General features: G+C 37.4%; 4 protein-coding genes and 1 pseudogene across 13 annotated transcripts in view; all 5 read left to right on the top strand.

The window, feature by feature from the left end:
• Nucleotides 1-5526, top strand: part of LOC129243602 (sorbin and SH3 domain-containing protein 1) — a 139775-nt gene extending 134249 nt beyond the window's left edge. For all 10 annotated transcript variants that reach the window (XM_054880740.1, XM_054880735.1, XM_054880736.1 and 7 more), the window contains 5 exons: nucleotides 1155-1494; nucleotides 1565-1679; nucleotides 4116-4322; nucleotides 4436-4668; nucleotides 4753-5526. In XM_054880740.1, the coding sequence (XP_054736715.1) occupies nucleotides 1155-1494; nucleotides 1565-1679; nucleotides 4116-4322; nucleotides 4436-4668; nucleotides 4753-4924 (1067 nt within the window). In that variant the 3' untranslated portion in view covers nucleotides 4925-5526. The remainder of the gene's footprint in view (nucleotides 1-1154; nucleotides 1495-1564; nucleotides 1680-4115; nucleotides 4323-4435; nucleotides 4669-4752) is intronic.
• Nucleotides 5527-12623: 7097 nt separating this feature from the next.
• On the top strand, nucleotides 12624-13137 carry LOC129244909 (sapecin-like). Its single transcript, XM_054882816.1, has one exon. It carries the CDS (start codon nucleotides 12736-12738, stop codon nucleotides 13015-13017), a length of 282 nt encoding a protein of 93 aa, XP_054738791.1. The 5' UTR covers nucleotides 12624-12735; the 3' UTR covers nucleotides 13018-13137.
• Nucleotides 13138-18019: 4882 nt separating this feature from the next.
• On the top strand, nucleotides 18020-18516 carry LOC129246109 (sapecin-like). Its single transcript, XM_054884657.1, has one exon. The coding sequence runs from the start codon at nucleotides 18139-18141 to the stop codon at nucleotides 18418-18420; it is 282 nt and encodes a 93-aa protein (XP_054740632.1). The 5' UTR covers nucleotides 18020-18138; the 3' UTR covers nucleotides 18421-18516.
• Nucleotides 18517-20743: 2227 nt separating this feature from the next.
• Nucleotides 20744-21204, top strand: LOC129243720 (defensin-like; annotated as a pseudogene).
• Nucleotides 21205-23970: 2766 nt separating this feature from the next.
• On the top strand, nucleotides 23971-24494 carry LOC129243721 (phormicin-like). Its single transcript, XM_054880966.1, has one exon. The coding sequence runs from the start codon at nucleotides 24077-24079 to the stop codon at nucleotides 24359-24361; it is 285 nt and encodes a 94-aa protein (XP_054736941.1). The 5' UTR covers nucleotides 23971-24076; the 3' UTR covers nucleotides 24362-24494.
• Nucleotides 24495-25044: the final 550 nt, after the last annotated feature.

Genomic DNA, 25044 nt, shown 5'->3' with positions numbered 1-25044 from the left:
ACGCCTTCTTATAGCTTGAAGCGCCATCTGTGTGTCACATTTTTCTGGCAGAAAGACCAGTTGAGGACTTCGCTAAATTTGGTGTGTCTGTGCTATTATCGCGATTGCCCGCTTCCTCTTGCTGGCGCCACTGGAATTTCTTAAAAAATTCTGACTATAAAGTTTGAAATTTTGATCAAAATTTGTTAAAACTTTATATATTAGGTTTTTGTTGTCGTATGAACCATATTTCTGTAAAAAACTTAAAAAAATGAGATAGAAAATAAATGACTGGAGTACTTATTTATGTTTTTTTGTTAAATTTATGTATGTACCGGTGCAAAACTTGCTACTATCATTGCTATCTAATAGTCATATACAGACAAAGGCGAATCCTATTTTCCTCTAGTCTGCCACATGTCTGGCAATGCAAATAGTAGCGTAAATTTTAGTAAGAAATTAGAACTTAGAGTAACTAAAAAATTATCGTACTCGATACGCTCCGTCCAAGGGTTTCCCATTATTTTTTAAGCCTATTTAGGAGACCCGATTTCCTGAGCTTCTCAAAATATACCTTTGTTTATCGATGTCCTCTTAATTCGACACAAATCTGCTCCGAAATTTTATTATTGCTACAAAAATAATAACTAATAAATAGAAAATATAAATTTAAAATTAGTCCCAGAAGGCTAAACGTAGAGATTCTTTATTTAATTCGTGCAGTTTCACCAATACAACTGCGAACTTTTGCGCCGGAGTGTTATCCTGATAGAGGAGGATTTTTTCGTCGCCGAATGCGATCGTTTTTTACTTCAAATTGATGCCGAATTGATTCAACCCTCTGTATAATATGAGGCCGTAATTGTTTTACCTCTTTCAAGGTAATCGGTGTGAATGACATCGCGCTCGTTCTACGCCTTCTATGCCTTATTGGTCGACAGATTCATCTTGACAAGGAGTCCACTATCTCGACTGTCTCTGATACCTCATATGAAACCATGTTTTGAGACGATTATGAAACAGTGCAAAAGTTTCAAAGTGTCAAACGATTGCAGTTATTGACGAATGGGGTCCCCCCCATACAACTTAATCCTTTTTAACTCATTGAAATACACAACTTTCATGATAGAGGATTAAAAATTCTAACTTTTTTTCGCCATTAACTTTATCCGCAGAATCTCCAAATCGTTATCTTGAATCGGATGTGAATATCCATTTCAAGACACCAATACGTCATGAATACAAACAGGCCATGTCGGACGAGGAATTAGCACAACGGCAAGCCGAACAAATGCAAAAGCTTTATCAGGAGGAGCGTCGTCGCAAGTACTTACAGGAGTTACAAGATATGAATGCGCGCCGTCACACAGACAATTTTACACCTTCACAAAAATCGCCAATACCATTAAATCGGTATGATGACTTCCAATCGGATTTGGCACCCAAATCGCCGAATACGATAACGACGCGAACGGCAGCGCGTGCGCTTTATAACTTCCAAGGACAAAATGCAAGGTAAGAGATACTCGTATATGTAATTATATACAATCCGTTCACAGCAATGTATGTTTCATATTCCCCGCAGAGAGCTATCATTCAAAAAAGGCGACGTGATCTATATTCGCCGCCAGATTGATCGTAACTGGTACGAAGGCGAACACAATGCCATGATTGGTCTACTACCCGTGAGTTACGTTGAGGTGAGTTATATTTAATATTTATATTTAATTAACAGAATGGCCTGTAAACAGGTATCATAAAGAATAATAATAAGAAAATAAATTTTAACTTCATGCATTCATACTTCAGAATCTGCGATTGTTTATCCTGTATATTTGAATTTTTATGCATTCTAACAATATTGGACTGCGAAAGGCGAAGGCAACTCAAATCCTAATATTTTAATGTCCTAAAACAAAAGATACTTGATGCGACTGACGAAATGAGACAGCATCGTGAAAAGTAATTTACGAAAAAGAATGAGAATTTGTATCAGAAATAGGGGCGGTAATGTCCATAACGAATTACATGTAATTAGTAAAAAAATTTAAGTATTTAAGTTTTTGATTTTAGTCACATATTCTTAGAATTTTATTTTTTTATGAAATATTACCCTCCACTAGTTGAGCCCGCAGTCTACGGGGAACTTCTCTAATTTAATTATTTCGGACAGTTTCCAGAATAGTTTCTATACTATATAAATTTTAATGATGTCAAGAAGGCAACACTTACGGAAACATCGTAAATTCAAAACTATATCAAGAAGCAATTTTCAACTGTCGGGGTTGATTAAAATTTTATTGATGATTTTTCTAGTACGACTTTTCCCAATCAAAATTCATGAACGGCGTCGTCCTTTCGGGAACAAGAAAAATTCACAGGGGGCTAGTCTGGGGAATACGGTGGCTGTGGTATCATTAGTGTATTGTTTTTGGCCAGAAAGTCGCGCACAAGCAACGATGTGTGAGCAGGGTCGTTATCGTGATGCAAGAGCCAATTTTTGTTCTTCCACAAATCCAGGCGTTTCTGGCGTATTGTTTCACGCAAATTGCGCATAACTTGCAGGTAATATTCCTTATTTGCCGTTTTACTCTGTGGCAAGAACTCATGATGCACAACGCCCCTGCAATCGATGAAAACGGTAAGCAAAACTTTTACATTCGACCAAACTTGGCGCACTTTATTCGGTCTTGGTTCGTGCGGCAGCTTCCATTGAAATGATTGAGCTTTGATTTCCACGTCATAACCATAAACCTACGATTCGTCACCAGTTAAGACCCTCTGGAGCAAATTTGGGTCGTCGCGGACAGAGTCCAATAGCTCATTAGCAATGTTCATGCGTGACTGCTTTTGGTCAAAATTGAGCAGTTTCTCATGCCCAAATCATTGGAAAAAATTGAATGGCACGAGCCAATCGATATGTCTGGGTCCTCAGTAACTTCTCTAACGGTGCTTCGACAATTGGCCAATACTATTTTCTTCACTTCATTAATTTTTTCGTCTGTTGTTGAAGTGCTCGGGCGTCCGGCACGCTTTTCGTCGTTCACATCTTCTCGGCCTTCTGAGAACATACTGTACCACCGATAAACGTTGCTTTGGTCCAAAGTAGCTTCTCCGTATGGCACAGTCAACATTCGGAATGCATCCGCGCATTTCTTTTTTGACTGAAAACGACGTGGTTTTTTGATCTGAATGCTGGTCGTAGTCAGCCTTGGAAATCACATTTTTGCCGATACCAACGTTGTCCCTTCTTTCCGTGAAATTCAGGTCCTTTAGGACCAACTTTAATGTCCCGAACGGATCTATAAGCAAAGTTCAAGTCCTCTGTCAGCTCTCTGATGGTTAATTTTCGGTTATTGATCAAATTTTCTTTCACTTTATTGATGTTTTCATCAGTTTTCGATGTCGATGGCCTGGCATTACGTTCATTATCTCGTTGGGCTCACGATCTCTCACGATCTGAAGCGTTCATGCCACTAGTAAGCGTTTGTTTCCTTTAACGTATCGTTACCGAAACAATTCCCCAACATTTATAAGGTTTTCGCACCATTCAATCCATTTTTAATGCAAAATTTATTACAAATTCAAATTCATATCCAGAGGTAGATTTATTTAAGATGGTGTAACGTTTACAAATGTCAACAAATGTCAAAATAAAGATTTCCATCACACAAAAACCTTTTTTTATTTAGTAAAAAAGTTTTTCAAAAACAAAATGGATGATTAATTTTATGCCATCTTGTATAAATATTTTGAGACTTTCCCTTTTAGCAATTTAAACATAAACCTACAACTTCTTGCAAAATTTCAAGATTTTTATCATTTCACTTGAAATCTTGCAAATATTAATAAGGAGAAACAGGGCCGTAGAGAGCATATCCGGACCCCGGGGGAAAATTCCGGGCCCCGGGGGAAAATTGCAAATGCGGGCCCTTTCCAATAATGTCTAATTCATATAAATACGTATAATCTCGAGTCCGGGCCCCTCTGAGAACTCCGGGCCCGGGGGAAAAAGTACCCGATCCCCCCCCCCCTCTCGTCGGGCCTGAGGAGAAATATTTATAGAGGCATAAAAATGTTTTATTAAAAACTAAAGAAATTTTAATAAACACAAATTAATTTGCCTACCTTTGCAGATTGTAAGCAAGGAAACCACCCGTCAGCAACCAAAGAAACCCTCAGAGGGCCAAGCACGTGCAAAATATAATTTCCAGGCGCAATCGGGCATCGAATTGTCACTTAACAAAGGCGAGTTGGTCACGCTGACCCGACGCGTGGATGAGAATTGGTTCGAGGGTAAAATTGCCAACAGAAAGGGTATCTTCCCAGTGTCATATGTGGAGGTGAGTTCCTAGAAAAACGTTACAAATTATTGTACATTACATATTTTAATTTGTTTCTATTGCTACCCACTCCATACAATCAGACACACAATAAGAATTAATACGCATTTCAGGTTCTCACCGATATCGGTGCTGAAGACATTGCTGCCCGCACGGTTATCAGCGAACATGCGAGCGTCACGAATTTACGTCCCTCACTCGACACTTTACGCACAAATATTAATAACGAATTCAATTTAATAACCAAAAATGGTCATCAACCACCAAATGGCATACTCAAGGAAACTAAACATCACAACAATAAAATTGATGCCCTGCACGTTGATACGCATTCAGAGCCTTTAGTGTAAGTTGAGTGAAGAAAACAAGATCGCAATTTAGAATATTTTTATATTTTGTATCTCCAATAAATTAATCGTAACTTTTACAGATATCGCGCACTCTACAAATACCGTCCACAGAATTCCGATGAAATGGAACTACTCGAGGGGGATATCGTGCACGTGCTGGAGATATGCGACGATGGCTGGTTTGTGGGCACTTCTCAACGCACCGGCTGCTTTGGTACCTTCCCCGGCAACTACGTGGAGCGCCTGCTCTGAAAGAGTGCCCGAAAGCCGATATGCGTTGGCAATGCGTTCTATAAGCATACACTCACACAACACAATCACAACAAAAACAACAACAACACTTTAGTTGAATGAACAAATTGAAAAGCAATCAAAGAAAAAATAATAATAAAATTACAAAAAACAGCAAAAAAAAGAACAAAAAATCACCAGCAGCTGCAATATTAAAAGCCGCTTACAATTAATTAAATTTAATTTTTGTTGTTATATTTTATTTACAGACTTGTGTAATAATTAAAGAATTAAACAAAAAAAGTAAATATATATTTATTTATATTCATGTTGAAAATATAACTCAATATATATTACCTACATATATATAATTAACCCCAAAGTTTAAAAAATATCTTTGTTTGCAAGAAGCATCAAGTGGAGTGCTTGTGCGCAAGCAAAAGCAACAACAAGAAAACATCAAAGGATGAGCGAAAGCAAATGCGGCTGCGCGCGAGCCTTCACATAATTTACTAATAAAACTAGTCAAAGCTATTTCCAAAAAAAATTAAATTATTAATTTAACATTTTCACAAGCAAAAGAAGATGCGATATTTGTACACAAATGGCAATAAATAAAAATTTTTTAAAATTTCAAGACTAATGGCAATTTAAATTCAAATTGAAAATTATATAGATATTCGATCGATATTAATGTGTAACACATACTTACACACATAAATACACATTTAGTTTCTCTACATACAAATTTTTAGTTTCGTTTGCCACATACATACATATCTGTGTATGTAAGTACATACATACAATCTGCTGAAATGTGCCTTTCGTCGTGAATCCCATCAATGTTGCCTTAAATACAAATTTAATTATAAATATGAATGTTCATATTATCCGGAAATATCCTTAAACTCGTTGCATATGAATGTAAAAAATAAATGAAATAATTTTGCCTGCTGGTTTGTAGTTGACACAATTTAGTTGTAACTTGCATACATATTAATGTATTTGTTGTTATTAGAATAAAAACTAAAAAATAATAAAATGCATAAAACAAAAAAAAAAAACACAAAATAAATGAGATTTTTAATCCAAACTCGGAGAGGAAAAGTAGCGATAGAGTATCTTCTGGAAACTGCAACTTTTTCGTCATAAATCATAAATGCATAAATCACTCGACCACCTGCCCAGTGGGTTAGATAGTTTAGGTTAGGTGGCTAAGTTCGGCAGTTTAGCCTAATCTAAATATACTAAGTGTTTGAGAGAGTACTTATGAAAATCTCTGCCATTAGAGACATGTTGCAGTTGAGTGAGCGAAAAGTGAAAGAAGCGTACAAGAATGCAAGAAGAAGAATAAATTCCTCTAATAAACTGCACAAGTGTGAAATCACACACATTGGAATTCCGTCAACTTCACTGAGAGCGAAAAGCGATGGGCGCCACCTTTCGTATTCCGTACATCGTGTACGAAGGTAGTATGTTGTTATTGCTGTAACAGCTTAAATATTCACCATGAATGTTTAAAGAATGCTACTGATGTGTCAGTATCTTGCCGGATATAAATTCGGCTCGTGCCGGTAACATGGAATCGACTGTGGTGGGAACGCATATGAAAGTATTGATGTGACATATTGGTTAGACCTGGGCATTGGCAAAGGTGGTGTACCACCTTTTATCACCGCCTCCTGTCTCAACTGAAGAAACAAATATCATTCTCTTACTCTTACTCTAACTTCTTTTTTTCTGTTATTATTATGACGAACGAAGTTCATCGAGTAAAAACTAAGTTGTATAAGGGAGACTCGTTAGACTCGTTCTGCCTTGTTCTTCGACAGATACGTACCGTTTTGTGGTTAAAATCAATTTGGCTTTTATTTACATCGAAATAATTCAAACAAGGCGAAGCTTACTAGCATGTTTTTGTGGTTCGGGAACTATTCTGCGCGTGTGCTGCAGGCAGTTCTTTCAAAACTGTCCAATACTGGATGACTACTTTCGAACCTTTGCCTACCTTAACTTTGTGGTATCTTCGTTATTTCGATTCCAATCCAGATATCTGGATTGACCTTGATTGAACACAAAAGTTCTGACCTCTTTAAAAAGATGGTGTAAAGTAGAGTATCATCTCTGTCTCGGCGGCCCTGGCACCAAATTCACCTCTCTTTGATCAGATTTTTACAGGACAGAGGGCGTCCATTAGACACCGCTTGACAAATCACACCAGAACTCGTTTCACTGCCAGTTGCAGTGGGAACTTGGCATGGGCCTCCACAGGAGCTTTTTTAATAGCTTCCTCTTTATTGGCAAATGCGCCTAATGTGCACTTAATCTTCTTTCTACCTTCCAAAACAATTTCTTTTGTACAGATTACTTTTGAAATATAATACCTGCTGACTGGAGAAGGTGGAAGCGGTGCTAAAGTGAGCTTTTAAGTGAGCAGGCGTCATAATTTGTTTTCATACTTTCTAATGCTACCCCGAAGCACCTAGCAAAGTGGCACACTCCATGCAGAAATGAGGTGATTAAAATCGTGGGAGGTTTCTCCACATATAGCACAAAATTTTAGTGTGTCATGACTCACGAGACAATTCGAACTTTTAGCCCACAATTAATGGTTGTCGTTTTATAAATGTCAAGCCAGAAACTTCGTTACATTTTCCTAATTGGTCTTAATTGAACGTCTTTTGACTTAATTGCTAACTTAGGTGGCGCTACAACCGTATGGCGGTTTTGGCCGAATCAAAAATAGCCCGCCAGCTGTTTCGGTCCTGCGCTCGCCGGTGCCAGTTAGAAATATCGTTTTGGGGGTACCGTTTCACAGGTTCGCCTTGCTGTAGCGTCTTCGTTCATATGGGTAATGGCTAAGTCAGCGTAGCCGCAGTATTTTTACACGCTTAACTATGTCCATGTCGATCATAGATGTTGTTGTTATTGTACCATAGCTCATACAGCTTACTCTTTATCAACGTGGAAGGGACCAGTCTTTTAACTCAGTGTATTTATTTTTTATACGTTATACCCAATGTTAGTCAGTACGACTACCATGGTTTTAAATGTAATTTTTTAAAGGTACTAAAAGTGCTTGATTATAATAATATTATCTTCTTATTTTGTCTAAATTTAAAATGGTAGGCTCGGAAAAATTAATTTTAGGTATAGTCCACATCGCTCAAAGTTACCATTATTTTGTAGCTGTCAAAATTTCTAGCCAAACTGATGGAAAACACATTTACTTTTTGTTAAATCAGAGTTTCTTTGATCATTATTTTCTATAAAAGTTTAAACAAAGGTTAGAGGAAAAAGAAATCTATTACTTAAAAATATTAAAACAAGAAATTGCCTTAAAGATTTCCTATGCGTTATTTAAATGGAATTTTTAGTTTACTCAGCGCTCGTTGAGTTGAAGTGAAAGCCCACTTTTTCAGAAACAGACCACAGGTTTTTAAGGGAACCTCAATCCTTTCGCGGAGAAACTACCTTGAACTCCCCGTCCATTTTCGGACGCTCGAATACGAGCCCAGGGTCCTAATTGCCGCTTGGCTGTCGGAGTAAACATTTACCTCCCTGACAGTAGGTTTACAAGTAAGCATCCAATCAACTGCTTTGATTGCTGCTTGGAAAGGAATGCAATAGTTCGATTGCCTGAATTTGGGTTCGAGGAAGAGCCCTTCGCAAAATTCTCCTCCATCGACTTTTCCGCCCAACATCGAGCCATCCGCAAAGAGGTTTACCAACATCTGTCTCCAAATACTGCAACCCGTCCATTCTTCCCTTGACTCGCTCAGACTCAGCGAGGGTGTACATTGTTCAGTCACTATAAAGGTGAGCTAAAAATTTCGAAGGATACAAGAGTGCCCGTAGCTTAAGTCTAACTTCTTACCCGAGCACTTCAGTCAGATTGCGGCTGGTGCGACGGTAGTTTTGCCTGTAATACTCCTTTGGCATCGATGCTCCTCCCTCTTGAGAGGATTTTGATATTTTAGGTAACCCTTTATCAGTTCATAGTGAATGTCCAAATACTGTCCTCTAACAGTAAGTGCCACGTCATCCGCGAAGGTAATCACCCTGCAGCAAATGATGAGAGAAAGCCGCCTTGCGCAGTGCCCCTATTCACCCCGGCGGAGTGAGGCACCGGTGGCGGTGTTGAGTCTTTTCTTCCATATATAAAACTTCCAGAATTTGCTATATGGAGAAAACGCCAACCACTTGAAACTTGCACTTTACTATATGAAAATGCAGTGGCAATAAACCTGCAACTCAAAATTTTCCTAAAACTTCTGATTGAAAAGTGTAAAGTTTTGTGACAATATTTTTTTTTATGTTTAAAGATGCACAATATTTGCAACTTTGATTTATTTTTTGTAGGTGAATGAACTCTATAGCAATTAAACAAATTATCTAAATTAAATAAAAAACAAATGAATTGTTGAAGTGAATTAAACGAATTTAATTAAACGAATGAATTGAAATAAATAAAAAACCAAAGCTTGGCAATAAGTACCTGTGCTAAAGTTATTTAAGAAGGTGCATACACATATATGTATATAAATTTCCAAAATTTAGTTATTTGTCCTCAAATTACTCGCAAAAGCACACTGTGGCTTGTTAATTTTATTTCATTCGAGCTGCCCTGTATCAGCTCACATATTCCCGAATCCACTGGCTGCCAAAATGTCCGTAGTAAGGCGAATTAACACATGTCAAATGAATTTAACTTACCGTTCTCTGCACCTTGAATGTAAAAAATAGCGAAGCAATTAAATGGCCTGCAGTTTGATTCATTTCATATTTTATTATTATATTGAACGCAATTTAAACCGTTAACATTTATGCCATATACAATACAATAAATAAATTGTTAAAATTCTAAAAAAACTGGGTTCCCACTTTGCGGCTAATTATGCTTACTTAGGTAATAACTGTCACGGAGGTTAATAGCTACCTCAACAGACAAGCGGCAATTAGGGATCTGGGGCGATGAAGGTGCTCTCGAAAATGGTTGAGGAATGCCTGACTTCACTTTCGATCGCATGCGAAATTTCCAATGTAAGGCTCATCTGGGTACTAGGAACTGAAGAGCTGGCCAGACAGCATACCTCCTGAAGAGGTGGGCTCCGCGTCAACTCATCCTGCGAAGTACACAAACTTGTAAGGTGGCAAAATCTTTCTGGCCACGAGTGGATCGGAGGCGTTAACAAAATCTCAGCTCTCAAATTTCGTGGGTGTCCTTACAGGACACTGTTCGCGAGGTTTGCATGCTGCGAGACTCGGCATTACTTCGAGTAATTTTTTTTACAGCTGATTTAAGATATTATATAAATATCTTGACTCTCATCTCTTTACTACGCCTGCTGATATAGCAGGCCTTCATCAGCAGTACGAAGTGGCTAACCCCACATTAACTCAGTCATCGTTCGGTCGTCAGCAATAAATATATATCCATCCACCCTTTTCTCCATCCTTTCTTCCTAGTCCTGTGCCCTCCCTTTGGGCAACCATTTCAATCATTTCAACCTTACCTAACTTATCAATCTTTGAGTGGCTGCAAGTATTGGGTGAGGCCACAGGATTGCGAATATTTTAAAATTAATGCATTTGCTATAAAGCGTACCCCACCTATTTCTCTTTTCTTCTGCTTTATAAACATTTACTCACTTTGGGCATAAATGTGTTTAATAAATCTCAACCACCTGATATGGGACTTTATTGAGAGTTCATTGGGCTGAAGGCATGTCTCGTGGTCTATAGTACTTAGCAAATCTGTAAAGATGGAAAATTAATGGAAACTTTTATAAATAAATTTTAGTACGCACTAGGTTTCCGACAATCCAAGTGGACTTGCGTTATCGCAAATATGCCTTCTTAAAGCTTTTTGTGTCTGTGTCTGACGCTTCAGCTCGACAGTTTCTTCCTCAGGTACTATGCAGAAGCCTATACTATGCGTTGTTTGATAATTTTATATCCTTTTCCTCACTTTTTATCAACTTTATTTGAAATAACTTAAACAAAATTTTGGAACAGAAAAAAATGCAAAATTCAGCTGTCTCGACATTCGAGTTCCGTTCTCCCGAAACTTTCGAGAAAAATCTTCTCTGCAGGAATTTTGAATTAGAGGATTTTTTCTTCGAAAGAAATATAAATCCACGTGCATACAACTTCCAGAGAATATTTGTGATTGGACTGATAACAAATTCCTGTAGAGATGCAAAAAAACATGACAGCAGCTCTCCTGCTTCAGGGCTTTGATCTTTGAAGTACGAAGGCATTACATCTGTGAAAACCGAACGCACATTTTCTATGATACATTTTTCTTTTACATTTTATTTACTGCAATCTATACTATAAAGGTGACGTAAAAATGTTTATATATTCATATTTTCACGCAATGAAGGTTATAGGCATGTTTTTGTGATGGAACTCCCTTCCCACAGCCCCCAGGCCGCGCCGCCACTCTCATTCGTCACTAGTAATCGAATATTTGCTTAAATTTAATCTAAAAAATCTTAGTTTTTCCTATTTCCCACTATTTATAGCACATTCTAGACTTCATAATCCGCATAAGCTGTTCAACTATGAGCCAAGTGCAAAGTTCAAAAACGGTTTGAGATAGCAAATTAATAAAAATAATTTTGCTTGATATTTTTCTGATTGGTTGTTTTGATTTTATTCAACGAGGCATAGCAACGGATGCCGGGTATTGTAATATTATGGTTATTAATAAAAAATTATTTTCTATGAAATTATTGTTTGTAATTCTTTCATATACATATCCTAAATCCCTCAAAACTACTCTTACGCCAGCGGGGCCGCGGGTTAAAGCTAGTAATAAATGAAACTGAAAGATTAAATTGATGAAGTTTATTTAAGTTTTTTTATTACTTTTTCTTTATTGTACAATATATTTTTTTTCAAATTTATTAATTATATTTTATGAAAATAAATGTTTTATTTGTATTTTTACAGCATAATAAAAGTACTTCTTTAAGCTTTAAAAAGCATATAAATTTCATTTATATTCCAAATTTTGCCTTGCTCTAATTTTAGCTAAGCACGACTTTGAGCGTATTGAAAATATTTCTCAAATTCTTTCAGCATAAAAGTCACGCCTGCTCTATCTATAGATCTATAAAAGGATACGGATTAGCTGTCTCCAATAGTGCGGAAATATGTTCATTTTGCGCTAACTCCACATCCATAAATACCCACACGCTGCTGCCGTCCATGAAATTTGCACACAAAACAAAAACCACATTTTTACTCATTAAAAAAAAAAAAGAAACACCTGCTGCCGATCGAGTAGTATCGAAAATTGTCACACTTCAACCGAACTATATCTTCTGTGCATCCCCTGGTTACGCGTGTCTCACATTTGTGATGCATTTGGGAACCACAAAACAAAAGCCTGGCACAATTCTTCCGCAATTGTATTCTTACGAATATTTATGTATGTGTATGTGTCTTTGATTGTATAAGTATTGTAATATTATATTATTGTTCAATAACATTTACATATGTGTCGTGATTAATTATGTCGCACAAAGTTCATATTTCCACCTACAACCTGTTCCTCTCTTATCAGCACCCACAACTATCTTTACAAACATCGTGGAATATTCCATACAACAAATAGCCTGTGAGTCCCCTTCGATTGGGCAATGGGAGATCCCAGATGCATATGGCTGTACTATCAGCAGTCAACATACTATAAAACCCATTTGAGCAGTTGGGTTTAGCATCAGACTACGAAAGCCATTGTAGTAGCAACAGCAAAAGCGAATAAACGCTGTAAAATCTTCTTCTAACTAGCAATCATTATCCCAATAAATCAGTTCAATATGAAGACAATCATACTTTTCGCCGGTCTTATCTGCGCTTTCTGCTTGTTTCATGGCACCAAGGCCGCACCTGCTGATACAACTACTCTGGAACTAGAAGGGGACCAGTTGGCCGTGCTGAAGGATGAACCTGTGGCAGAATTGAGTCGTCAAAAGCGTGCCACATGCGATCTACTGAGTGGAACTGGTGTTAATCATAGCGCTTGTGCCGCCCATTGCGTACTTCGCGGCAATCGTGGGGGCTACTGTAACGATCGCGCTGTGTGCGTCTGCCGTAACTGAGAACTGGGTTTCATAAATCAATAATGTATACCCTTTTTTCTTTGTATGATAAAATTTCGATTATTTACTAATAAATTTTCCCAAAATACTAATGAGATTTCAAGAAAAAAAGTTGTTTATTAGATTGGTTTGGGGCAAAAAATCCTTTTTGGGGATTTAGGAATTTTATTATGTGACAATGAGAAAACCAATTTTAAAACTCAATTATTAAGCATTATTGCTGGAATTACTCCTGTGTGAGCTTAGTGAAATGATGCATTCATCTTAACATAGTTTGTCGCATATTTGTGCGTAAATTCGGTTCATGCTGAATGTTTAAAATATTGCATGAGAGTGAGGCAATGAAACTTTTAAATTTCTTGTTGAGTATATTGATGGAACTAATCTGCAGTCGCCGGCCCACAGAATATTTTAACTACCAAAAAACAGAAAGTTTCTTAAAACCAATGCACTCAAAAAATTAACCATTACAAAAAATAAAATTGTAAGTCAAGCCAGTATCCTTTGGAAGATTTATACTTTTTGCAATTGGCGTGAACTAGACAGCTGCATAAGTTCAAACAGACAAGCAATGGAGCGCGTGAATGTGAAAATAAAGATTTCCAAAACTCAATATCAAGTTTTTTTCAGTAAAAAGCTTATGCAAAAACAAAATCGGATGATTAACTTTATGTAAGCAATATTATTTTCAGTCAATTGTAAAGTAGGAGCTAACGTTTTTTTCCAATCTTCGAAGCGCTTCAAAAAAATCTTTTTTTTTATCTTGTTCAGTTCCTCCTTCGATGATGTCTTTATCTGGTCAATCGTGGCGTAGCGTCGTCCTTTCATGGGCCTCTTCAGTTTCGGGAACAAGAAAAAGTCACAGGGGGCCAGACCTGGGGAATACGGTGGCTGTGGCATTATTAGTGTGTTGAGTTTGGCCAAAAAGTCGCGCACAAGCAACGATGTGTGAGCAGAGGCGTTATCGTGATGCAAGAGCCAATTTTTGTCCTTCCACAAATCCGGGATAACTTGCCGGTAATATCCCTTATTGATCGTTTTACTCTGTGGCAAGAACTCATGATGCACAACGCCCCTGCGACCGAAGAAAACGGTAAGCAAAACTTTTACATTCGACCAAACTTGGCGCGCTTTTTCCGGTCTTGGTTCATGCGCAAGCTTCCATTAAGATGATTGAGCTTTGATTTCCACGTCATAACTATAAACCCACAATTCGTCACCAGTTATGACCCTCTGGAGCAAATTTGGGTCGTCATGCAATGCTGCTTTTGGTCGAAATTGAGCAGTTTGGATACGAATTATGCGGCGCCCCGTCTTATGCTCAAATCATTGAAAAAATCGAATGGCACGAGCCAACCGATATGTCTAGGTCCTCAGCAACTTCTCTAACGGTGATTCAACGATTGGCCAATACAATTTTCTTCACTTCATCAATTTTTTCGTCTGTAGTTGAAGTGCTCGGGCGTCCGGCACGCTTTTCGTCGTTCACATCTTCTCGGCCTTAAATCAAAAAACTCAACGTCTAACATTCTCTTTTCAAATTTTTATAATAACCAATCTGCGCGTTGTTCTGAAGAATCTGTTAATATTTTTGCGGACTCAAATAGTATTCCAGCTTGCGTCTTTATTCGCTATTACGCCCTTGCGTTCCGGTCGCTTTTATTGCCTGAAGAGGATGTTCCTAGAGGTATCAATGCATTTAAATCCTCTAAACAAATGGATTCCGATGACCTTTCGACTATACATTTAAAACGTGTGCTTCACTAACTGAAATTTAACTCTGATCTCTAACATATCTTTTTCATCAGGTAAATTTATTGATAACAGGAAAAAAGTTTACATAACTTAGATTTATAAAAGTGGCGATAAAAATTATGTAGCTGGTTATAGACCGTTATCGAAATCGACTACAGTCCGGAAAATTTTTGAATGCATTACTAAACAGAAATTATTTTACTCTGTTGGTTGTTGAAGTGGTTGAGTATTTGTATCACACTATTCTCGTGTGATGTTCTTTTTTTTAGATCAGGTCCATTACGTGAGATACAGATATAACAGCAGAATTTTTATCTCTTTGTCTGCGATTTCATTAATTTACTGTAGGAAAGGTTCACTCTTACACCAATTTCTTTGTAGTGTTTCTGTGATTTTAGAGCTTCCCTGATTGCTAGTAGTTCTGCCTGGAACACGCTGGCATAGTCAGGAAGTCGAATTGATTTGGATAAGTTGAGCGGTTCCGAATAGAACCGTCAGTGTAGATTTCGACATCAAATCTACCAATCACTTTCCCTTTCCCCCATTCGGCTCTCAGTGGAAAACATACTGTAAAGTCTTTCTTAAAGTTGAGGGCGGGGATTGTGAAGTCTGATTTGTTTTTGAGCAGTGAGGGTCCCTGTAGAAGGATCTTGCTGTGAGCATATAATCTTGTTGTCCAGCTTCCTATATCTCTGAGTCTCACCGCGCTGCATGTGACGATTGTTTTTATATATACATAAGTATAGTGGTAACAGATGTGTTAACATATTAAGCGCTTCGGTAGGGCTGGTGCTGAGTGCTCCTGTGGTTAAGATACATGCTGATCTTTGTATCTTCCTTAGCTTGGTTTGGTTGTATTTATTTTCCATCGCGGGCCACCAGACTAGTGCCGCTTATGTTACTATCGGTTTTACAATAGCTGTGTAGAACCAGTTGGAGAACTTTGGTTGAAGACCCCATTTTGCTATATAAGTTTTCTTCACCCTGTATTCTACATTGGGTCTCCAGCTGAGTTTGGGATCAAGGATAACTCCTAAGTATTTCGCTTGCTGGATTAGCGTTAGACTAACTCCGTTTAATTTTGGCAGGTCAATGTCTGGTATCTTGATTTTCTTAGTGAATAGCATCAATTCTGTTTTGCTCGGGTTTACCCTTAAAGCATAATCTGTGGCCCATGTGCTGAGTAATCCCAAAAGCTCCTTCCATGAGCCACTAGCTAAAATTCCCTTTCGGTCGAACTTGGTAAGTATTTTGTTGACAACTAATCACCAAAGCAGGGGGATAAAATTCCTGAAGCCTATGCCCATCACTAACGTGTTAAGATACTCAATAATGGAGCTTGTGTTAACGTTGTTAAAGGCACCCTCTATTCCGAGAAAGGCGACAATTGAGTATTGTTTGTGCTCTATGCTTCTCTCTATCGTACTTACAACCTCATGAAGAGCTGTATCTGTAGATTTTCCTATGAGATAGGCATGTTGGGATGGTAAATTGTAGCATTTGTCTCTAAGATATGCATCGAGCAATCGTTCAAGAGTTTTGAGGATAAAAGAGGTTATACTGTGTCATGACCGCCTCTTCCAGCCTTGGGGATAAAAATCACCTCAATTTTTATAGAGGACTGTTTAGTTGCTTTTCAAAAAGGTTAAAGTCGACACAATAGGAATGATTTTATTATTAAAATGACGCTTAGACCTTTTGTTGTGTATTTGGTCCAGCTTCTTCTCCTTCTATTCAGGGTGAGCAAATTTATGTTTTTCCACAAATAGGGGCAGATGATTTTTATGAAGAGCCTTCTCATGGCAGAAATACACTTGGAGGTTTGTCATTGCGTGCCGAGAGGCAGGAATAAGTCTATTACCGCAACAAGGAAGTAAAGTACTATTTTATGAGTTATAAACTTTCTTATATCGTAGCTTTTTATTTTCATAAATGAGCTCTTTTTGGAGTCCTAAATATCGATTTCCTAATAATCGTTCAATGCAGGCACCCTAAAAGATGTTAAAAAATGGTTCGAAAAGTCTCGGAATATAATGAATGTAGGAGTTTTGTCACTCATTTTCAGTGAATATCGGATCTTTTTAGGGGTCACATTCGAGCAGTTTTTGGTACTTTTTGATGTTTCTTCTTCAATGGAACTAAAATATATTCTTTATATTGATACATTACACTAAATGAATTATAATTGAAAAGTAATAATTATATAAATATATACATATTTACCTACTATATACAAATGTTTGAAAAAACTCACAAAATAAAATACAACCATTTGTATAGCAAAGTATCAAAAATTTGTTTAAGAAAAATAATTTCAAACTCCATGTTCGAAATTACGGATTGGCTTTAAACCATTCATATAAAGTTCACTCAGCAAGACACTGCAACCAAATCTTTTTAGGCTAATGCTCAAAAAATGCTATCAAATAGTCTCATAAATGAGCATTGACGCTAAAAACTACAAAACTCTTTAAAAAACGGTAAATTTTTTTAAGTTACGAGCACTGCAGAAAGCTAAAATCTAAGACTTTTTTCGCAACCTTATTTCGGTACGCTCTCTGTTTGCTTAGCTGGGGCATTTTGTTATATTTGTGCCAGATATACGTGCTTCCAAGCATGACCAGCGTATATTTATTATTAATCATGGAAATCTCTGACAAAAATATTAACGAAGCTTGGACCTCAAGTAATGTTTGTAATTCACGTCGAAACTAGTTGGTTAAATAGGTATTGATTATATACGACAATGTTTATTTTATAACCAAATTGGTTTTACTTTTAGCAGCCAGTATTAGTTATTTGATGTTTCGTTTGGAAGAAGCATAATTGTCGTCACTTGGCGCCAAATGATATGAAAGCAAATTCCATTCATACTTCAAGCATTGTCCTACCTGGATTGCATTCTGAAGAACTCCCTTATCCTCCGCTCCTTCAACAGTACGTCATCCACATGTATCGCATTGCATATTTATATGTATGTGCATTCGATGATAATATTTATTATGGCTAAATAAGTATTTAAATATGTATGTATGTATCGTGATTTTTTACGTCGCACAGAGCTCATATTTCCACTTACAACCAATTCCCCTATTATCAGTACCCACAGTGAACATCGTGCTGAGAATTCGAAACCTTATAAAATTCCCTGCAATAAATAGCCTGTGAGTCCCCTTCGATTGGGCAATGGGAGATCCCAGATGCATATGGCTGTACTATCAGCAGTCAGCAAACTATAAAACCTATTTGAGTAGTTGGATTAAACATCAGACTACGAAAGCCATTGTAGTAGCAACAGCAAAAGCGAATAAACGCTGTGAAATCTTCTTCTAACTACCAATCATTATCCCAATAAATCATTTCAATATGAAGACAATCATACTTTTCGCCGGTCTTATCTGCGCTTTCTGCTTGTTTCATGGCACCAAGGCCGCACCTGCTGATGCAACTACTCTGGAACTAGAAGGGGACCAGTTGGCCGTGCTGAAGGATGAACCTGTGGCAGAATTGAGTCGTCAAAAGCGTGCCACATGCGATCTACTGAGTGGAACTGGCGTCAATCATAGCGCTTGTGCCGCCCACTGTGTACTTCGTGGCAATCGTGGGGGTTACTGTAACGATCGCGCTGTGTGCGTCTGCCGTAACTGAGAATCGGGGGTGACATAAATCAATTATGTATACCCTTTTTCATTGTACTTATATGATCGAGTTCCAATTATTTACTAATAAATTTACACAAGTTACTTATGAAATTTTAAGAAAAAAAAGTAGTGATTTGTTTGAAAGTTCTGATGAAATTTTGAGACGTTTTGTACACATTTTAAATTTTTGCGTTCTGTGACTTTTGTTGTGACATGAACTACAAAATATTTTTATAAAAAAGCGGTGGTGTTTATAATTTTGTATTTGGGAAGAAATTCTATGGGTACGAATTACTACTGGTAACAGCAAGTATGTGAAGGTCATACAAAAAAATTAAAAATTTAGAAATAACTTTCTACTTTTAAAATATCCTTATTGTGCTTATCTATACAACCATCCCCGGAATTTTCTGCGATATACAGCCTTGGCCAAAAGTATTAAGCACTCCCCTGAAATGCAAGTAATTTCAATTGTGGCTACCAAAGTGAACACCGCTTTTTGCAAATGTATCCCTAATGTGTTTAACTTCTGATTACAACAATAAATTTTATTATGGGAAAAGCTATGCCATACTTGGTGCGTAAGTTGTATTTTTACAGGTATACTTAAAATATTTTAGACTTTAAATTTGGTAGTCAGCAGAGGATTGCTGGAGTTATTAAAAAAATGGTATATCTACTGAATATAATATTAATGTTCTTATCAGTAATTTCTTTTACTTTTACTGATTTCTTGATAAAAGATCATTATTTTCCGTATCATTAATACTTATTATAAATAGCAAAGTATCTAATATAGCTACACCAAGACTCACCGGTATAGCAGCACCTTAGTTCGTTGACAGCTGCTTGGCAACCAGTGAAGTTCAGTGATAGATATTGCGTATTGCTGCAGTTTAGCATTCTTCTGTCCAGTGTTCCTAGATCCCAATATATCGCCCAATTTGTGAGCGTTTCGCAACTATGCTTTTGTCTGATTCCCTATTGAAATTCTGAGAACAATTTATTTATTTCAAAATATTCAAAAGCTGTGCTAACAAACCAAAACAAGAATAATTCCGCATCTGTTCGACCGAGTCATCAAAAATTGGACCGGCCGCCAAAAGCATTACCAGCGAAGCCGAAACGATCATTTGAATGAATGCAGCTTCAGAGCAGCAAAGCCAAAATAAATTCTATATCTGTATATTTTTTTAACCTATCATGCTCTCATTCGTATCTGGTCATCCTATATTTTGATTATTACATCTACGGCGACGAAAGGTATTGAAAATTAATTGTATACCCATCTAAAACTGGAAATAAGAAACAAACAAATTAATTTTTATTAAAATTTTAAAAAACTTTTTGTTTAAGTGCCGACATTTAGCCATTTACAAACTTAGATAAAGATATTCCGGTAATTTGACCTTTTTGCCAATTTTTAAAGCACCAAAATATGTACATTAGGCCGGGTCAATTTGTGGGGAGGCAAAAAAATCGCCCATTGCTCTGTGAAAATCATATTCTACGGATCAAAATAAGAAATTTTGCCGAAGGAACCATACCTCTAAAACGAATTCTGATGTCCCCCAATTAGGGTCGAACTTTTAGTGTCTTTTGTGGGGAGGCAAAAAAATGACCCATTGCTCCGTGAAAATCATATTCTAGGGATCAAAATAAGAAACTTTGCCGAAGGAACCTACCTCTAAAACGAATTCTGATGTCCCACAATTTGGGTCGAACTTTTTAGTTTCTTTTCTCATGTAAAGGCCAAAAATGGTGATATTTTGAAATGATTGTATGGGGAACCCCCCAGGGGAGTTCCAGGGGGTGTGCCACTGTCATGGGTGGATCGGCCGTCCAAAGTTAGTGGGGGTCGGTCATACATTTGGACTCGATTGGAGCACTCTAAATAGTGGGATTTTTCGTTCGACCCAAATTGGGGGGCATCAGTTCGTTTTAGAGGTATGGTTCCTTCGGAAAAGTTTCTTATTTTGATCCCTAGAATACGATTTTCATGAGCGATTTTTAAATCGACCCGCCCTAATGCACATATTTGAAAATAAAATCGAAAATTTATTACTCCTCTCACTGTGCTTAAAATGAACATTTTTAACGCAGTAACAATTTAACGATTTTGTACCTATCAGTAGACACAACTGTCTCGAAACTCATCGACTTGACATTTTAGTACCTTAAAGTAATTTAAACCCAGATTGAATTATCATGCCGGAAATTTACTATCATCACTGTTATCACTGAAGCGACAAAATTGAGCCCAAGGTGGACTATAAAGAGAACTTGCACTTGGAATCTGAACACAGTTACAATAGCGAGTGAACGGGAAGTAATCATTCTGTGAATTAGAACTTCAAGTCTTCTTATAACTATTTGCTCCAAAATGAAGATTACCGTACTTATTCTTGGCTTAATCTAGATGTTTTATTTATTTGCTGGCACCTATGCAGAATCAACAGAGAGGGATTGCGATAAAGAAGAAGAAACCACTATCCAACCTAACACTTTAATAAGTGAATCTACTTTGGGGTTGCGTCGTCAGAAGCGTTTCACCTGCGATCTGTTGAGCGGCTTCGGCTTTGGTCACAGTGCTTGTGCGGCTCACTGTGCACTTCGGGGCAATAGTGGCGGTTACTGCAATGGTAAAGGCGTCTGCGTCTGTCGCAATTGAAACCCAGATACCGGGAGGGAAAGAAAGAAATACAATTTTAAAATCATAGCAAACGAATTTATTTCAACATTTTGGGTTGTAAAGGTTGTAATAATAAAATTGTAAGTTATTTAACTATAATGTGAAAATTAATGCTTCAAAAAATTGGAAGGAAATATAATTAAGTGCCTGTGACTGAAGCTATCCAAATGAGAGCGAGCTCTGATTTCTGTGACGGTAGACCGATAGCTCGGCCAAATACCCAAAAAGGGTGTAAGCGCCAATTATATATAATATGTATATATACAATATAATAGTTGTTATCTATTGAAAATTAAAAGCAAAAGGGTAAATTCAAAAAAGTCAAAAATAGTGTGTTCTCCAGGTAAACTCGAAATATATTTACTTTAAAAAGCGGATCTTCATTTCAAATATTTAGTTTAATTTACAAATCAAAATATAAGTACCCACAAACAAATAATTATGCACACAAAGGTTTGTTTATTTTCTGCACTGACGACACTTCTGTCGAATTAGCCAAAATCAAAATAGCGGTTTGCGAATGACTCCACCTTTATATTGACTAGCCACCAAACGCAAGAAGGAAATAATTTCAAGAAAATAATGAGCTGCGTAAATACCAGCATTAAGTTTGCGCAAAGTAGACTATTGATTGAGCATGACACTAAACAGACTATGATATACTTAAAAACAAAGCCAACTTTATGAATTGGTTTTGGGAATAAGTTCGTAGCGTTTTTACCGAAGATTTTTATTTAAACCAAGAAAACAATAATTATATAAATAAGTTCATATATTACATATATTTTCGCTGTTGCTGTTTACAACCTCTTCCCACCTCTTGAACAGTTTGTTGATGCTGTTCCGCCCAAAATCGCGTGTTTTGGTGGCATGGAAATTGTTGCGACAGTTTTTAAGCACCTCTTTATTATCGGAGGCAACGCCCTTCATATGATTTGACAGGGAGTGGAAAAGATGGAAATCGGTCGGTGCAGGGTCCGGAGAATACGGCGGATGCTGAAGGACCTCCCATTCGAGCTCTTGGAGCGCGGCTTTGAGGACCTGTGTAACATGGGGCCTGGCATTGTCGTAAAGGAGTATGGTTTGACCATGTCGATCAGGACTTTTCAGTCGAATAGCCTCATCCACGCGGTATAGCTGGGCAATGTAGCCGTTGGCATTCTTTTCGAGCATTTCCAGTGCACTATGCCTTCCCTGTCCCACCACACATATATCATGATCTTCTTTGGATGACGATCCGGCTTGACTCTCGGCATCTCCTGGAGCAACCCCATCCTTTCTTTGCTTCGTGATGATATATAAGCCCCATTTCGTATCTCCGATTCGGTACAAAAAGCGCTGTTTATGATCACGGGCGAGATGCTGAGAAGCAATTTGAAGGCGACTTTATTTGTTTTTTTCGTTGAGCTCGTGGTGCAACCAGGCTCCCAATTTTTCGATAAATCCCATTGAATGAGGATGATTGAGAATCGTTTTATGATCGCAGATCATTTTTTCCGGCAGATCATTCACAGCTGGTTTGGCGACCGTTCTCCTTCAAATGTGATTTGTAAGCTTTTTCAACGAATTCAGATGGCCTTCCGCTGCGGGACGTGTCATCGACATCAAAGTCACCATTTTTGAATTTGCAAACCATTTTCGTGCTGTACTCCATACACGACGCAAATGTCCCGGGCAGCTTCACTAGCTTTTTGACCTCGATGAAATGCAAAGAAGAGCAGGTGTTAAAAATGTTTATTTTTTCCTCCTGGGTATTCCTTTTCTAACCCTCAAAGCTAATCAAAAATTAAATAACTCAATAATACAATTAACATTGTAGTGTAAAGCAGAAAGAGTTCTATCGAATGAATGATTACCCTTTGCCAAACAGCACACAAATCGCTGTAAAATAAAAGAAAATATAAAAACGCTATGAACTTATTCTCCAACCCAATATTTAGTAACTAAAGTGTTTTCTAATTCAGGTCTATGATTATACGCCACTATTTCTTAAGTAGAACCAGCAAACTATCGCCTTTTTTGAGTTTCTACCAACGGTTTTTATCCACAACCGATTGTAGAGAGTTTTTTTTAGTACATACACTTCACTTGCTCGATGCTGGCGCAAAACACTTGACTCGAGAACAGAAATTTGAATAAACAAAATGCATAAAATTGAAAGGCAATCAAATTTCAAAGAGGAACTCCTTTTAGTTCAACTTTCAATGGAATAGATGGTTCTGAATATGGATTTGTTGATTGATTCCAAAAAGGGTGAGAAAAAATCCTTTGTAACTCGGCAGCATCAAGGAATCTGAACGAACGTTCAGCAACACCGGTGCAATCATTGGGAAAAGAACATACATACATACATGCATATGTATTTATATCAGATGGATATTTTTTACTTCTCAATACATACTCGTATACCGGGATTTTGAAATAATAAAACTTAATAAAATAGATTTAAAAAAAAGCACTTGCTTCTGGGACAAAAAAGTACTCAAAACATTTAAAACTACTTCAGAGCATACATATATACATAAGTACATACATATTTACATACTATATATATAAATAGAGTACATTGCAGGTCACAGTGCGTTATCGTCCCGTAATAACGTACACTCGTATTAAAAATAATATTTATATGCCAGCTATAAATATATTCAGGTAACGGAGATTCCCAAATAAGAATTTGCTAGCCCTTATCAATCGCCGCTGACACCGTCTTGAATCACACAACAAATCAGTTGCATAAATGGGTTTTGAGCAAGCACATCTGTGAGTCCCCTATGAGTTAGCATTACAGGGAAATCCAAGAAAACATCAGTAGCTCATTATCAGTACTATTCATGACAAAAGTATAAAAGAGAGATGAGCGATGGAATAGAGCATCAGAGTAAAACAGCCTTTGCAGCAGTAATTACAACGCGACACATCGCAACTCAACTCCCAAATCGCAACCACTATCGCAATAAATAAATTCAATATGAAGACAATCGTGCTTTTCGCTGGTCTTATTTGCGCTTTCTGCTTGTTCCGTGCCACCCAAGCGGCGCCTGCTGATTTAGCTGCCTTCGAACCAAACCAAGTTGAGTTGGTATTACTGAAGGAGGATCCATTAGTTGAGGAGGTAACTCGTCCAAAGCGCGCCACCTGCGATTTACTGAGCGGTTTTGGTGTTAATCACAGCGCGTGTGCTGCTCATTGCCTACTTCGCGGCAATCGTGGCGGTTACTGTAATGGGCGTGGTGTCTGTGTCTGCCGCAACTGAGATCGTGCTGCTAAGAGGAAGAAGAAGGCAAATGCCTCAGAAGTAGCATTACTCGTACGCTTAGTTATATTCTATGATTAAATATTTATTGTCTAAAAATAATTTTAATAAACAAAATAATGTTTTAAATAAATCATGCAGTTTTTATTCCGAGGGTGGGATACACATACATACATATGTATACTATGACCGAATGCATAAGAAAAAAAACGAGGTAGGTGTATTAAAGCGCTGCAGCGAAATTGAGAAGGGGAAAAGGTATTTTTAGAGAAAAACCTATTCAAAGCCAAAGTGTGACAAACTTTACATGTCGGGATATAAAAAATATAATGACAATGATATGAATAATAATTCAGAAAATTCTATCAAAACTTTCGTTGTTTGCAGTCCATAATCCACAGACTTCTTAGACAATAAGGAGGACGAATTTCCATCCTGCTGAATATTGATAGCAGCGAAAACTACAAACATACCAAAGAGCACCACATAATTGGAGCTATTCTCACACCGCGAGGAGCAGCTATTTCTTATTTTTATAAAGGTGATGAGAGATGGCCGACGATGGTATTTTGCTCGTTCGTTTGCTACCAAGCAGTAGGCATTGAACCGAGCTGGCCGTCAGGGACACTGCAAAGCGGAGTAATTTCAACATACGAGGACATACCTTTTTCTATTAAGAGGAT

This window comes from Anastrepha obliqua, chromosome 4 (assembly GCF_027943255.1).
Source record: "Anastrepha obliqua isolate idAnaObli1 chromosome 4, idAnaObli1_1.0, whole genome shotgun sequence".
Classification (NCBI taxonomy): Eukaryota; Metazoa; Arthropoda; class Insecta; order Diptera; family Tephritidae; genus Anastrepha; species Anastrepha obliqua.
Note: the sequence above shows the minus strand (reverse complement) of the source record. Positions and strands in the feature narration are given on the sequence as shown.

Bases quoted from the DNA above. Each gene is read 5' to 3' on its own strand.
- LOC129244909 (XM_054882816.1), top strand. From the start codon at position 12,736: ATGAAGACAATCATACTTTTCGCCGGTCTTATCTGCGCTTTCTGCTTG.
- LOC129246109 (XM_054884657.1), top strand. From the start codon at position 18,139: ATGAAGACAATCATACTTTTCGCCGGTCTTATCTGCGCTTTCTGCTTG.
- LOC129243721 (XM_054880966.1), top strand. From the start codon at position 24,077: ATGAAGACAATCGTGCTTTTCGCTGGTCTTATTTGCGCTTTCTGCTTG.